This window comes from Rhinolophus sinicus, chromosome 13 (assembly GCF_057876585.1).
Source record: "Rhinolophus sinicus isolate RSI-liver-muscle chromosome 13, RSI-T2T, whole genome shotgun sequence".
Classification (NCBI taxonomy): domain Eukaryota; kingdom Metazoa; phylum Chordata; class Mammalia; order Chiroptera; family Rhinolophidae; genus Rhinolophus; species Rhinolophus sinicus.
In genome coordinates this window covers 21,522,804-21,539,518 of record NC_142513.1, presented here as the reverse complement: position 1 = coordinate 21,539,518, position 16,715 = coordinate 21,522,804, and the positions used below count along the sequence as shown (strand labels likewise).

At 43.6% G+C, this 16,715-nt stretch overlaps 1 protein-coding gene and 1 long non-coding RNA gene across 2 annotated transcripts; both read left to right on the top strand.

Annotated features, from left to right (window-relative positions):
* The first annotated feature begins 229 nt into the window (after positions 1–229).
* LOC141568201 (putative BPIFA4P protein) lies at positions 230–12,298 on the top strand. The gene is made up of 7 exons (XM_088789493.1): positions 230–305; positions 5,449–5,532; positions 6,725–6,857; positions 8,492–8,596; positions 9,482–9,631; positions 11,418–11,496; positions 12,167–12,298. Exons 2-7 carry the CDS (start codon positions 5,463–5,465, stop codon positions 12,296–12,298), a joined length of 669 nt encoding a protein of 222 aa, XP_088645619.1. The 5' UTR covers positions 230–305; positions 5,449–5,462.
* Positions 12,299–13,383: 1,085 nt separating this feature from the next.
* Positions 13,384–16,348, top strand: LOC141568170 (uncharacterized). The gene is made up of 2 exons (XR_012491210.1): positions 13,384–13,457; positions 16,126–16,348. It is a non-coding gene; the product is annotated as an uncharacterized LOC141568170 (long non-coding RNA).
* The last annotated feature ends 367 nt before the right edge of the window (positions 16,349–16,715 follow it).

Below are 16,715 nucleotides of genomic sequence, written 5' to 3'. Positions count from 1 at the left end.
ATTTGGTGTCATTCATGATGTACAGTTAGAAATATATTTTTGACACATCCATCACATGGCTTAAGTGAGTCCCTACCTCCTTAATCCCCAGGGCTTTCTAAGACGGAATGTTTGCTTTGAAGTCGTTGGATGGATGTGGTGAGATGGGGCTTCCCATCAGTTTCCCACCTGTCCATCATTTAGTGCCACGTCTTCCCCAGTGATGAGATCACTCACCTTATATGAAGTCTGACCCACTGCAAAATCCATCAGAAATCAGCTGACAGAGACCCAGAGCATCTCTACAGCACACCGGAGATATTCAGGTGAGCACAATGCAATGATCCTCTCTAACCTGCCTTTTTATCAGATGCCAAATCAGACTGAAACTTTGCATAAATGTTACCAGTTACAAATTGGGATTGGTCCTAGCACGGAACATGAAATATAGTAGCTTCAATAATGATGAGAAGTCCGGAGGTAGACTGTTACAATGGTATGGGGTTCCTGCCAGCTCTTCCCTCTGCTACCCCTCGGTTGTGGCTTTTATCTTCATGCTAATAAAATAGCCACTGAGCTCCAACCATCATGTCTGATATCCATTTAGGAAAAAACAGGAGAGAAAAGCAAAAGCTGGGTCAGCCCACTTTAAGGAAATTTTTTAGAAGCCCCAGCTTACAACTTCCATTTATATCTCATTGACCATCCATGGTTGCAAGAAAAAAAAGGTTGGGAAAAAAACACCTTCTTTGTTGGGCTCATTTCAGCTTTCAAAACTAAAAGGTATTGTAAAGAAAGTGGAAAGAATAGGTAAGTGCCCTCAGCTCTCCAAGCTTCTATTTCCTGCTCTTTAAAATAAGTTTATCAGTATTTGTCTCAGAGGACAGGCCTGTTGCAAGGATTTAGTGTAGACCCCCAACACTCTGGGCATCCAAAGATGTACCCTGGCCACTCTCTCCTCCTTCAGGCTCTGTTAGTCTGTGAATCTTGCACAGGCACTGTCAGAACCAGAAAGGGATGAAGAGGAACATTAATTTACAAGTCCAAAATTAACTTCCATTTAGTGGCACTGGGCTAAGCAATTTTCAAAATGTTTGGTGAATCCTTATAGTAACTTTATTTATTGAGGTGCAGGGTAGGGAAAGACTCGAAGATGGCGGGGTAGATAAATGTTGTTCTTGCTTTCTCCCATGACTGCATTAAAATTACAACTAAATTATAGAACAATTAACCTAGAGAACCATCTGAAGTCTAGCTGAATAGAAGCCCTATAACTAAGAATATAAAAAAGAAGCCACATGGAGACTGGTCAGGGCAGAGACTCAAAATGGGCCAGCCCACATCTGCATGTGGCACTTGAGAATCAGGAAGTTTATCTCAGCTGTAGAGGTCTCCCCTGGAGAAGTGAGGGACCCCAGCCCCACACCAGGCTTCCCAGCCGAGTACTGGCTCTGGGAAGAAGACTCCCCACAGCATCTGACTTTGAAAACCAGAGGGGGTTCTAACTGTCCAGGTGAGACAGAGGGCTTCAGGAAACCCAGATGTCCTCTTAAAAGAGCCCACAAAGAGACTCACTCGCTCCCAGGCTCTAACCCTGGACTCCAGCCTACGAACAGTTACTTGGGTAGAGTCACAGACATACAGGAAGAGACTGAGCTGTGTGGCTTCAAGATGAGGACTGGGGGGACATTTACCATTTTCCCTGTGTCAAATCCTCCTCCCATGCAGCCAGGCACCATCTTTCTTGTGTTGAGCCCTTGCCCACATAGCCAAATCTGAATCTTCATTGGCCTGGTGAGCTCCACTCTCTCCACCCTGGTGACTCCCTGAGACCCCACCTCACCCAACTCTCCTACTGCAGGAGGTTTTATCAGAGGCTGAGCCGTATGGGAGCCAGCAGGTGGCAGCAGGCCTTAGGGTGCCCTGGGCTTTCTGCAAAGCTACCCCAGGCCTGGTACTGGTGGCAGCTATCCTCAGGGCATGTGGCCTCTCCCATGAGCCTCCAGGTTCAGCACAGGGAGCGACCAACCACAAATTACTTTGTAACTCCTACCAGGCAGTCTCTGGCAGGTCACAGGCAGTCTCTGGCAGGTCAAAGTGATGAAAAGCAAGGACCTACAACCAAGATTACCCAGCAAGGTTATCATTTAAAATTGAAGGATAGATAAAAAGCTTCCCAGGCAAAAACACCTACAGAAGTTCATCACCACCAAATGTTGTGGTATTACAAGAAATGTTACAAGGACTTCTTTAAGAAGAAGAAGAGGTGGGGGTAGAAAACATAAATATGAATAATAAAATGGCAACAACTATGTAACTATCAAGAATCACTTTAAGTGGAAATGGATTAAATGCTCCAATCAAAAGATAGGGTGGCTGAATGGATAAGAAAAGAAGACATTTACGTATGCTGCCTATAAGAAACTCACGTCAGATTGAAAGGAAGACACAGACTGAAAGTAAAGGGATGGAAAATATATTTCATGTGAATAGAAACAAAAGAAAGGCTGGGATAACAATACTTATATCAGACAAAATGACTTTAAAAGAAAGGCTATAATAAGAGACAAAGAGGGATAGATTTTACATAATGATAAAGGCATCAATCCAACAAGAAGATATGACCCTTGTAAATATTTATGCACCCAACATAGGAGCACCTAAATATATAAAGCAAACATTGACCCACATAATGGGAAAGATCGACAGTAATACAATCATAGTAGGGGACTTTAACACCCCATTGACACCAATGGACGGATATCGCAGGCAGAAAATCAACAAGGAAACACTAGCCTTAAATGACATGCTAAACTAGATGGTTTTAATTGATATTGAGGTGCTGGGTAAAGTATACACAACTTAAAGGCAGGAAAGCTGGGTTCTGGCCACTAACTATGGGTGGCCTCAGGAAAAATATAACCCTGCTCGGAGCCTCAGTTTCCCATCTGTAAAATGGAATTGAGGTGGATAGGAATAAGTCCAGATGTGTCCTTTGCTTTTCCCTTGCCCCAAACTCCTTCAGCTCCATAGAAAATCTCTCAGAGTGGCCTTGTTACTGACTCTACTTACCTGGGATCCCCACAGTTATTGTCCCAAGATGCTGAACATTTCAGGCCTCCTCATCCTCTATGGGCTGCTTGCCCTGTTGTCTGCTCAATACTTGAATATTTGAATCACCTGTGAGTCTGTTATATTGTATAATTTCTTGATTTTCAGTCTATTCGTTTTTTTATTTTAGCATATCTTGTAGTTTTTTTTGGATGCTGGACATCATGATGAAAAATCGTAGAGGCTCTGAATGCTGTTATCTTGTTTCAAAGAGAAAGGAAAATAGTAGAAAGATAGAGTATAAGTGGATTGCTTTGACCCTGCTGAGGCTTAGATTTATGTTTTATAAGGGTGGAACTATTTGGGTTTTTCTCTTACTCCTCAGGGGTTGGGGGGAGCCTTTATCTCTAGGGTACAACCCTCTCTCCTACTGCACACTTTTCTGTGTCTTCACTGAAAGTCCAGTGTCTACCAACAGGCTTGAACGCCAACCAGTGTTTCCCCAGCACCACAGTGTAGGAGCTGAAATCTCTGCTCAGATTTTTCATTTTTCTGCTGTTTTCTGTTGGATGTCTTAGAGTCTAATGATTCTGACACCAACTACAATGTGTGTGGATTTTCCCCCACACCACCAAGTAATTCTGATACCAGCTGGGTGTCCTAAAATTCAACTCAGTTCTGACACCACCCATCAAGGGACAGCCTCAGATCCGGCAGGTTAAGTGCTCAGTCCTATAAGGCTGCCCTCAACTTCAGGTGCCAATCTCAAGTCCAGGTGTTTACCTGTGCTTCTGGTAGACTTACTGTAAATTAGAGGTTCCAACGACCCCCTCCTTGGGTTTAATTAATTTGTTAGAACTCAGAGAAACATTTTATTTAACTAGATTACCTGTTTATAGTAAAAGGATATAACTCAGAAACAGCCAGATGGAAAAGATGTGTAAAGCAAGGTATGTGGGAAGGAGCAGGACCTTCCATGCTCTCTCTGGGTGAGCCATTCTCCCTGAATCTCCCTGTGGCCATCAGTCTGGAAGCTCTCTGAACCTTGTTCTCTTAGGTTTTTATGGGGGCTTCATTACATAAGCATGATTGATTAAACCATTGGCCATTGGTGATTGAGTTCAACCTTCAGTCCCTCTCCCCTCCCTGGAGGTGGGGGTGGGGCAGTGAAAGCTCCAATCCTCTAAGCACCTGGTGATTAAAATACTAAACCAAATGGCCTACTTTACATGGTATTGGTGACTAGGGTCTGGGCTTAGAGTCTCCTCTGAATCCGTCAGTTCCTGTAAAGAGAGGATTGGGTCCTACCAGCATCTACCTATTAGTCTCAGGTCCCAATAGAAGCCATTTGCACTGCCATTTAGCTGAAGCCCAGGAAGTCCCACCAATATGTACATGCATGTCCTTGACCCATCAGGGAGTGTCAGGTGAATGTCAAGGTCCCGAGGACAAATTCCAGTCCAGGGAGGGCACTATATAAGCAGAAAGTTCCAACCCAAAAGCACTGCACGCTAGACCACAGTCTTCACAGACTCCAGACTAGCCCTTTTCCCTCAGCCTCAGGGACATGTCCCTGCCGCTGAGCCCACTCTTTCCCACCAACTCAGGAAGATAAGTTCTTTGAATCACCAAATGAGAATCATCTAGTCATAAAACTCATCAGCCTAATGGCAACCATTTATGGAGCCCTTCCCGTGTGTAAGGTGCTATGCTCAGTGCTTACAAAAAGGCTGAGAGAAATGTATGAACATGTATCATCCACGTTTTCCAGATGAGGAAACTGAGGTTTCAAGAGTCTGTGTTGCAGGAGCATTTGAGAGCTTGCTCCCAGGCATATCTCATCAGTTTGGCTCAAATAAATTTTTATGAAAAAAAAGAATCTGTGTTGCCCAAGTTATGCAGCAAGTAGGTGGCAGAGCTGGGGATTCCATGTTAGGCCTATCTGTCTCTGAAGCCAGTGCACATCACCACCAATGCCTGCCTATAAAATGAGAATAATGTATCCTTCACACAATGTCATGTGGTGAGGCAACTTGCCCTAAATGCCTCAATCCCACACCTGGTAAGAGCTGGAGGGCTTCAGGGACTCGTCTTGTAATGAAGACATATACAGCCTCTTGTAGGGGCAGCGAGCAGCTGTGCTGGGAAGGCTGTATCCCTGCAGGAAAAGTTGTATGTCTAGCTCTCTTGGGCATAAATATAAGTTGTGTGGATTTGGGCAGGTGACTTCATCGCTTGGGCTTTCCATTTCTTGCACTATACTATGAGGAAAATTATGTCTCCTCTCTGAGCTCAACAGCCTCATCCATAAAAATGGGTCCACGTGAGTTTTGTGTGGCTGCTCCAGACCCAAGCTCTGGGGAAACCCTCTCAGAGAATGACCCCACAACCAACCCTCTCTGCCCTGCTCCCCCACAGGTTCCTGACCCAAGATGCTGAAGGTCTCTGGCCTCTTCATTCTCCTCTGTGAGCTGCTTGGCTCATCCATTGCTCAGAGCGAAGGTGAGACTGTTCTGACGTGGGTCATGCCTAGCCTTGTCAGACCCACAGGTCTCTCCTAGAAGTCCAGGCCAAGAGCTAAAGTCAGTTAAGTTCTAATTAGCAGTGTCTGGGACACAGTTTACACCATTAATGGTTAGCTGTTCTGATTCTTACTATGTTTAATCTGCTTTCCCCAATATTCCTGTCTCTTTCCTGTCTCCTTACCCTGCTGCGTCTACTAAGACCCACCATCAAAGAACCCAGCCCTACCTGGACTGGTCCCTGCCCCCCTCTCCTACTACCCCACACTCACACACTCCCCTCCTACCACAGTAGTCTCCTCAATACATTAATCACCCCCCAAAACCTTTGCACGTGCTGTTCTTTCTGCCTAAAACACTCTTTCCCTATCTACAGGGCTCCCTCCCTTCCTTGAGGTCTTTGCTAAGATTTCATACTTGCAGAAAGACCTTCCTTGACTTCCCTGCATAAATTAGCACCCTCATCCAGTACTGTCAGTTCCTCACTCTGCCTTTTCTTTTTCCCTCACAGGCAGAAATAGCATTGAGCAGAATGTACCCATATGGCTGCAGTGGTTAAAATATTGAAATTTCTTTCTGTGCTCCTTGGGAAATAGTCTCTGCTCAGAGATTCTCCAGGTGGTTCTCCCTCATCACCCCAATCCTTCCAGCCTCACCCCCCAGAACTCCAGCCTCCTCACTAACCAAAATCTAAAGAGTTAATACCTGGCATAACCTGGGAACCCCCGAACCAGTCTACAGAAATGAGGCTGATGTCCTGTTTGATTGGTTGATGCCCGAGCTGGCTGCTAAAGATTTTGAAATCAGCCCCTTCACAGCTCTTAATTGCACCTGACTCCTGCATCTCCCTTTATTCACTGCTTTATAACCTCTTTCCTCAGCCCCACTAGAATGCCAGCTCCATGAAGGCAGAGAGTTCCGCTTGTTCTCACTAGTGCAGCTCTATCCCCTGGTATGGCTCTGGTACATAGTAGGCCCCTATAAATAGTTGCTAAATAATTGTGTCTAGAATTCGGCCTGGCACCAAATTCTAGCAGGCCAGAAAGACTAGATGAATGAAGAGTAAGTGCCACATGTGGGACGTGCTCAGAGGTCAGGCTGTGTCCAAGAATTTTTGACATCTAAATGTATAACTGGGTTTTGGGGCTCATGTTTTTCCACTTTGACCCAAGGACTCCCAGAAGTGGACTTTTCCCCCAGACGGACAATATCAGACTTACGGGATTCAATAGAGCAACTCATCAGAACAGAAGTAAAAGAACTGGCGTTTGAGATCCCGTTTAACCTTAGAGACATCAAATCTATGTGAGTGCTATCTGATCACTACCCCCCAGCTCCAGCCTGTCCTGGTTTGTTGGTGTTTTAGAGCTCTCCCCACATTTCCTGACTCTGCAGAGGCCCTTCCCTCAGCTAACAGTCCTTCCAGCTTGAATGGCCTGAGATCCATGGTTGGGAGAAATTCTAATGGGGGGTGGAGGTAAGGGGTGAGGGGGTGGAGGAACTGAGGAAGCACTGAAAACAAGGGTTCAGTCCCTTTCTCTGGGAAGAGGATGGCTACTCACCAGTTGTATGAGCACCACCAGTCTCTTCCCCTCTCTGTGCTTCAATTTCTGCCCCTGTTAAACAGGGGATTATAGCATCTACCCCCATCGGACTGTTGTGAATATTAAATGAAATAATATAAGTAAAGTGCTTGCACAGCTCCCTGCCCTCAGTAAGCCCCCAATCAGCAGTAACAAGAACAACCTTGACAATAATAATGTGGTATTTATAGTAATTGATGCTACCTGACCACCAGAGTACAGAAGACTCATCCAAAACTCAATTGCTGATTCCCACCCCAACTTGGTCCTTCCCCAGCCCAGCTCATCTTAGCTAATGACAGCTCCACCCATCCAGTTGCTCTGGCCAAAAATCTTGCCATTGTCCTTGGTTTCTCTCTTCCTCTCACACTACATCTAGCCTGTTGGCAAACCCTGTCAGCAATACTTTCAAAATACACTCATGCATCTAATCATTTTCTCCACCTCCCTTGGTTGAGCCACTATCTCCCCTCCTTCACTTACTGTCCCAGATACCCCTGTTTCCACTTCAAGACCCCTCCTCCTCCATTCTGTTCCACCAGTATCCAGAAGAATCTTTCTACATAGGGCAGACTCTGTAACTCCCTTGCCCAAACCCTCCATTTGCTCTCAGAACCAAACCAAAATTCCTTACCATTGGCCTGCGAGGTTCCATGTGATCTGGCCCTGACTATCTATTTCATCTCTTCTCCTACTATTCTCCCCTCATCCACTGCCCACCAGCCACACTGTTCTGTTCCTCAAGCATGCCAACCAAGTTTCAGCCTCAGGGCCTTTGCACTTACTCTGTCTTCTGCCTGGCTCTTTCTTCCCCTGGCTGTCTTCATGACTTATACCCTCACTTTATTCATGACTCTGTCCAAATGTCATCTATAAGAAGTCTTCCTTAACTACCCTGTCTAAAATTTCCACTCTTCCCAATGTCACTCTATATCACTTGATCTTTCAGGGGCTTTTCTTCACAGCATCTATCACCTGACACATTCTATATGTATTCATTTACTGGATTTATCATTTTACACATATGCACACTTTCCAAGCATGTGCTATCTATGTCTTTAAGTCTTTTACTTATTATTTATTCACTCATTTATTCCAGTCTGCTTAGTGCTGGCCAAAGGGTTGGACATGATCATTCTGAGATGCATTAAGGCAAGAGCTTCTTTTTGCTCAGAGCTGTATTCCCAGAGCTTATGACACATAGTAGCTGTGCAATAGATTATATGATTAATGAGTGAGTAACCATCTTTGCGTACATTCAGCTTCTGCTCTGCAGGGGACCTGTCTTTGCACAAAGCAGGGTCCACCTGCAGCTGGGGCCACAATCTTTCCCTGATGTTCTGTTTCTTTGCCCAGCATACAGGTGAAAGACCTTCAAGTCCTTCAATTCTCCCTTAAGAACTACCCTGATGAGAAGAAGGTTCAGATATATTTACCATTCAGATTTCACATCGCTCTGAAGTAAGTAACAGCTGCAGTTCTATGCACAGTTCTATCCACTTTTGCACAGGTATGAGGAGATGTGGGAAGCAGCCATAACTAAAAGGTATCCAACACAATTTCAGCAAGACTCATGTGAGGCTGGAATAAAGTGCCAACCCTCTCTGGGCCTGGGTTACCCTATGTGTAGAATCAGGAGCCTGCAGAATACTTGAATGCTTCCAACCTCTAGGGAAAGTGGTGGTGGTGGTGGGGTTCTTTCCCTGCTTTATCTAGAGAGCCCTCACTTTCATTTATTTGGATTTAATGAGCCCACTCAGCTCTGATTGAATATAACTTAAGACAAGAACACAGAATCTACTGTAGACTCCAACTCTCCTTGGCACCATTGCCTAGAGACTCCTAGAGATTGCCCACTCCTGGAGATGTGTTTGTTCTGCATGATGTATTTTCAGAGAGGGCAGGCATTCTTCAGTACATCACAGCCTTCACCTCTCCCTATGACTCTAACCCCAGATCTACTTCATTCATTTCCATCTCAGGCCTGGCCCTAAAGGCAGTGGAGATTGAGACCTCTAGAAGAGTACTTTCCAAGGTCACAGTATCTCAGTTTTGATTAGCTGCCACACTTAGAATCAACTATCCCCTGAGCCAGAGGTAGTGGGTATCAGTCATATACCCTGAATGCAGACCTATCTGGCTTAGCCACTAGTTGGAGGCATGACTTGGAAGAAGCCATTCCCATTCTGTAATCTTGAATCACCTCTTTTGAAAAATGAGGAAATGATTTTAAGGGTAATTTTGAGGGTCTTATGCAAACATGGTGAACGCGCATTCTAGAAGCAAATGGGAGTGTAGTAAGCTCTGGGGTTCTTTCCCACCAGCCTTAACTCTTCCCTCCCACAGCCTCCCAGGTTTTAATCCCCTGGAATTTCAAATGGAGATGGATACGAAAAGTGAGCTTTCTTTGGAAAAGAATGCAGATGGCAGCTACCAACTTATCTTTACACATTGCAGTTTCATACCTGAATCTCTACGGATCCAATCTGACAGTTTGTGAGTTCTCCATCTTCCTCTCTCTGGGTCCAGCTGCTTACGATGAAGCCCACAATGTGGCTTCACCTGAAAATGTCACCAGCAAAACAATACATTCTAAAATTAGCCTTCTGTGTATACTGGATGTGTATCTTATAAATAGAACTTTGTGTTAACTTAAAATTTTGTGTATTATAAAAATAATAACTTCATTGACATGAAAAGAGATTCATGAATGGTATTGAGTACAAAGAAAGCAAGATCACTTGATTATTGGTTGACATTTAGGTTATTTCTGAGATTTTTGCTATTATAAATACTCTTAAACCTTTTGGTATCGGAAGTTTTTCCCAAAATCGAATTATTTCCTTATTGTAGATTCCTAAAATTATTGAAAAAGTATAAACAGTTTTACAACTTTTAAATTTTAAGGCATGTGATTATTTTAGGCATTCCAAATCACTTACCAAACAGTTCGCCAATAGAACTGAGCTACGTGACATGATGCTAGCAGGCATTGGTCAGTTTCATCCCATACCCAACCATTACCATTTATTCTCATTTTCACAACTTTTCTCTTCCGTAGGTAGAAAATTCCACAGATGCCATTCTTTTCTCTCTCTCTGTCTCTCTCTCGCTCTCTCTCTCTCTCTCTCTGTCTCACTCTCTCTCCTTTTCTCTTTCTTTCTTATTCCCAGTAGAACAAGGATGTCATCATTTCTTTATTAGCCTGTGACATTTCCTCTTCAGAAGTTTGCCCTTTTGTTAACTGTTTTGCCCTTTTGTTAGTGTTTTCTTCCAAATTTATAATCTTTTTTTTTTACAATCTTCTTTTGTAAGTTTTTTTTTTAAAACTTTCGGCTGACATCTATGATTAACTGAATCCAATGGTCCTCACCAATCTATTTTATACCTGTCTTTTTTATTCATGAATTATTTATTTTGATTCAGTTCTCAATTGCTCACCATTTCAAGAAAGATCGGGGTGTGGAATTTTTTCTGAGCCCTTACAGGTCTGATTATGTCCTGCTATCATGTTCAAACATAAGTGAGAACCAGGCCAGATGAGGCGTCCTTGACTTAGTCATCTGCCCCTGGGAAAACTCTGTGGATATGGCTCCCATGTCTTCTGATATGTTGAAGAAAACAAGTCCTTCCTTTGTGGGAAATCTGGGACCTCAGGCCGGAAGTGGTAGATCAACTGATTTATATGAAACCTTTTTATAGAATAAAAACACTTTGCCTGGGAATTAGACAGATTAACCCCCATCTATAAGGATTGGGGACTGAGTCAGGAACACAAAGACACCTTTACACTGCTATTTCCTGATTCTTTCTCATCTCCCCCAACTGAAGAGTGACATTATGCTATTATTTCCAAGAAGACATGACCATCTGGCTGAGGAGATAAGTTCTATTGGAGCGTTAGGTAATCAGAGAAACGGAAAAGTGTATGAAAGAGAGAAATCAGAGTTGGCTAGAACAGTCAGGGAGGGATTTCTGGAGGAAGCCAGTTGGTTGGACCTCAAAGGGTGGTAGAAACCAAAGAAGTCATTCCAGGAAAGAGAAACAAAATAGGCACAGAATGGGGACTGAGAGGGAACAAGGTGATTTAAATGGAAGGATTAATTTTAAGGAGCTGTAAGAGGTAGATCAGAGCAGAAGGGCAAGGCTGGGTCATAGAGCATTGTGGAAACAGAGTAAACTCTAAGAAATTTGGGGTCAATTGAGCAAAAAAGTGATGTGAAGAAAGGGGAGTTTGGGACAAATTAGTTTATTCGACAAACCTTTTTCATTTTTCATTTAGAGTCCCGGCCACAAAATTTATTACGGCAAACATGCAGAGAAAATTGAAATTCGTGGTAGCCAATAAGTTGGGAGATTTTGTAAGTATACAAACCCAGATTACTTCACTTTTTTGAGTCTTAAGTCAGAGCTTGGTGAGTTGGATCTTCTTAACTAAACCGGAAGGAAATCTTTCAAGGAGGCAAGTTAGGAAGTGAGGAAATGGTATTTATTAAGCTCCCATTTGTAACCATATACTGGTGAAGTGCTTCACAGACATTATTTAATTCTTCAAGTGAAAATCAGCATTTGTGAGATCGGTGCTGAGTTAGTGAGCCTCTCCAAGACTCAGTTTCTTTATCTATAAAATAAGTATAAGTATCATAAAATTAACAGCTAACACTCATTAAGCACACAGGCACTGTGCTAAGTATCTTACATGAATTTTCTTATCCTCCAAACAATCTCATACTCCAGGTAACAATAGTATCTCCATTTTCCAATGTTATTTTTTTCCCCCCCAGATTTAAGAAAAAGTTCCAGGGAGGGTCAGTGATTTACCCAAGTCACATTGCTGGCAATGGCTCAGCTGACATGTGACCCCAGGGCAGTCTGACTCCAAAACCCCTCCACCTGGTTGTTCCCTAGAATGGATTGGCTTAGGAGAACCTGCCTTAATCACCCCATCCAGGCTTCATTAGGAGAGTCCTCCTCTTGACTCTTGCTTTTTTATTTTTATTTTTTTTATTTTTATTTTTTTTTGTCTTTCAGCTATGTCAACTCTTTAATTCATTTCTCCAAGAACTGGATCCACGAATGACGAATGCACTGATTAGTAAGTGCTGGAGGTGGGAAGGGACAGGAACTCTGGGAGAAAGTTCAGACTCCTCCTTCATCCTTTGATTGCATCACTTCTCCCAGACCAAAAATCCCTTCCCTCCCTGCTGAGGAAGAATGGTCCCTAACAATAACAATCCTAATAAACTCAGCTCCCGTTTACTGATGGGGTCCTGTGCACCAAGCCCAGGGTTAAACACTGTCTACACTAGCCATTAAAGCTCCACCACTAAACTAAGTACCTGCCAGTTTCAATTCTATTCTGGTCCTCAAAGCCTAGAGAAGCTGAGATACAAATGGAAGCTTCTCTGTGGTAGAAAACTGCCCAATACCTTCTTTACCCTCCTCCAAAATTGTATAATGTTCCAGTAGGAGCACAAAATTGTCTTGGTTTTGGCCCAGACAAAAACTGTCTCCTTCACTATTCTCTACCACCAAGCACCCAAAGTTTCCAAGTCTGCCAGAACCCAAAGCAATGAATGCAAGATTGAATCTTGGCCACTCAGGCCCCCAGCAGGAATCTGAAAACCAATAGAATTTCTGGGTTGAAGAGACTCTTCTTTCATTTACTGAATTTTCACTAGTTCTATCAAATGCTAGATGCTAGAGTTTCTAAAATTCCTTTAAATGATTCTCCCAGCGAGCAATTTTCTGCTCACACACCTCCATTGACAGGGAACTCACTACTTATGATATGGGAAGCTTGAGGCAGTTCATCTGGCTGAGTCTTGAAGCTCCCAAAGCTCGGTTCCCAGCCTCACTCAAAGAAAATGGGAGTTGGGTAGCTTGACCAACACCTTTTCTCTGCCAGTGTTGCACCACCACTTTGGAGAGTTGGCATGGCAAGGGGTCTCTGGCTGTTATAATGCAACTTCCTCACTGTCTCATTTCAACGTATAGCTCTTAAGTGATTGGCTTGGGAGGGAGTAGTTGTTCCCAATTTAAGGGTGAAGAAGCCAGGACCCAGAACGATCACTGAAGTGATCGGAGACAGCCAATGACAACGCAGAGCCTTCAGGCCAGCCTCTTTTCTCCAAACCTTTAGCTCGTTCCCCACCCCCCTCAATTGGAGCAGGGAAAACTCCTTTGGTCTCTCTGATCCTCCTTCATTACCATGGTCTAAGGGATCTGTTTTTGCATTCTAGATGACCTACTAATGCCAGGCACAATCAAAGCCACCGCCTAAATATCCTCAAGGTGAAGGAGCCACATCAGTACCAAACCGGTGAGAGACCAGAGCATATTTCCGTTCCTTAGTGATGGCACTTAGCCTTTAGGATCATTATAAATGTGTCACTCATTCATTCACTCATTTAAATTTCAGTGAAGCATCTACAATGTGCTAGGTTCTCGGGAGACAGCCATGAGCAACACAAAAACTCTGCTTTACAATGAGCCAGGAACTAAGCCCACAGTCAACTAAATTCCATAAGGTGGTGGGTGTTATAAAAATAACAAAATAGGAGGATCTGAGAGAGAGAGTAACTGGGGTGGCGCAGGGAGGGAGGCATCAAATTAAGAGGGTATAAGCAGGCAGAGGCTCTTTGAAGAAAAGACATTTCAGCTGAGTCCTGAATGATAAGGCAGAAGTTGTGCCAAGACCCAAGGAAAGAAAATCACAAGCAGGAGAATGAGCATGTGCAAAAGTCCTGAGGCAGGGATGAGCTCTCCTTTTCAAAGCAAAGAAAGGAGAGCAATGTGGTTAGAGTGTGGAAGGGGCTCAATTGTAAGAAGTACATTTACAAGGGTGATATCTGGTGAAGAAAAGGACAGGGGATTCTGTAAAAGGAGATGCTATTATTCATTTTTCAGGCATTTCTTTGCAACTATTCTTTTCTGAATACTCTGCTCAAGTGTGACCATCTCAGGTTTCTCCAAAAAGGCACATCCGCCATGCTCTTCCCTGCTTTATTTGTCTTCACAGCATTCATTACTACCTGACGCCCTTGTTTCTTTTGTCTCTGTTACTAGAGTGCAGACGTCAGGAAGGCAAGGCCTTTATCTCATTCCCTGTTTTATCCCAGTTGCCACAATTATAAAGATGAATCACACCTGGCCCCTGACCACAAGAGCCCCCAGCCTAGTAAGTGATAGGACAAATAAATAGGTAATTTTATATGAGGTCAGACAATTAAGTTCGTGAACTCATCCTAGAAAGAGTGCTACATGCCTCATTGCTGAATATCACTATGGTCACCTTCGAAGTATGCCCTTTGGGAAGCTATGCACCGAAGCCAGTGCCTAGTCCATCCTTCAAAGCAATTTTGGAACTCTTTTTCTGGAATGGCCATCAGAGTGGTCCTCGTATTACCTTTGATGTCCTGAATGCATCAAAATGGCTTCCTTCCAATATTTCCTTTATCTTCGGGTAAAGAAAGAAGTCACTGGGCCAGATCAGGTGAATAGGGAGGGTGTTCCGACACAGTTATTTGTCAACTGGCTAAAAACTCCCTCACAGACAGTGCCGTGTGAGCTGATGCATTGTCGTGATGCAAGAGCCATGAATTGTTGGTGAAAAGTTCAGGTCATCTAACATTTTCATGCAGCCTTTTCAGCATTTCCAAAGAGTAAACATGGTGAACTGTTTGTCCAGTTGGTACAAATTTGTAATGAATAATCCCTCTGGTATCGAAAAAGGTTCGCAACAGCGTTGCAACAAGTTCACGAATTTAATTGTCTGACCTCATATGCATGGAGGTGCTCTGGTTGAGGTTCTGTGGCAGTAGAGGCAGGACTCAGCAGCCCTGACAGGGGACTTCCAGGAGGGCTTCAAAGAAGAGGCGGGATTTAAACTGGATGTTGAAGAATGATTAAGAGTTTCTTTGTCATCGAATGCATTAAAAGCGGAGGATGAGGTGCAAGCAAATAAACAAGAGTAGGAAAGGACATAGTGCTCTATCGGCTTCATGGGAGACGGAGGCATCCTCCTCTGAGGGGTAGGGATAAGTTTGCAGTGAACTGTACACAGGATTTCTGAAGACAAGGTTACATGTGCTGGACTGAGCCACCAGGAAGGTACAGTCCATGACAGAGAACATAAAAAAATTTGAGTGGCCAACATCGTAATTGAATCTATATCCTTGGGTTGATGAGTTATGTAATACTCTAAATCAATGCTATCCAATACACATATCACATGAAACACACATGTGATTTTCAGTTTTCTAGTATGACAATTTTAAAGGAAAAAAATGCAGATTATTTTGAGTAATATATTTTACTTACCCAATATATCCAAAATATCATGTCAACATGTAATCAATATAAACATTATTAATGAAATATTTTACAGCCTATTTTTTTGTACTAAGTCTTTGGTTTCTGGTGTGTATTTTATACATACAGCACATTTTAGTTTGGACTAGCTGCATTTCAAGTGCTCAGTATTCACAAGTAGCTAGGGGTTGCCATATTGGGTAGCACAGCTCTAACAAAGCTAATTTACTGTTATTTGCAAAATCTTGAAAGACCTAGAGCTTCCCATTTTATTCCCATTAATACATCTATGCTGCCATCGATCACAGAATTCCCACGACATGTGTGGTTCAGCCTAGAAAGTGTTTTATAAATGTAAATGAGTTGCCAATATTAAAGTAAGAAATATGTATTTTGATCAACCAGGGCATCTGGCAATATTTTGCATCCCTGTGTTATGAAGTAGTTCAAGATGAGGCGGAAGATCCATCTTAGTTGATGAGAGGGAGTCCAGAAATTGTTATCCAGGGATAGGCGGTGGATGGATGTACAGGGAAGAACATGGTTCAGGACCATGGATAGTGAACAGCAGTACCAGTGTGATGTACACTGGAGAGCATGAAAAGGTGCTCTGCTCAGGCTTACTGCCTCCTTAGCAAGGGGATGAAGTTCACTAATATCTTGATTATCTCACACAGAATCAGGTCCTGCTTGCTGGTCTCCTCTCTGGAATGTCCTCCACACTCCAGGCCATCACCTATGTAGATGTTCGTGTTGATGATTCAGCTGCTGCCTAGAATTTCCTCACCCACCCTGGTCCCAAAGATCCCCTAGTTCTCTGGGTATGGAGGCTGTAAATCACCAGAATCCGTGTGCTGATTCCCCATAATCTTCCCACAATAAATGTGTTGATTCTCTGAACTGTGGACTGTCCTGCTTCCATAGCTCCATGTGGGCAGAGGCAAAAATAGCCAGAGTGGTGAGTCTGGTCAGGATGAGAAAAGTTTGGAAGGTGGGTGTCATGCGGGGAGGCCTGCAGGGTCTCTGCTCCCACTCCCCATACAAGAACACAGGATATGGTGAGGCCAAAAAGGAACACACAAGGAGCCATAGGTAGGGGAGTCATACCACTATATTCTCTCTGGCGGCACTATACTCTCACTGGAGGCTGGACCCACACTGTCCACAAACCGCCATCCGCGCTTGCCAGCCCAGCCGCCATCTTCTTGCTAGCCCCCATCTTTTTTCTCTTCTCTCTCTTCTTCGTAGCCACAGCAGTTATATTGTG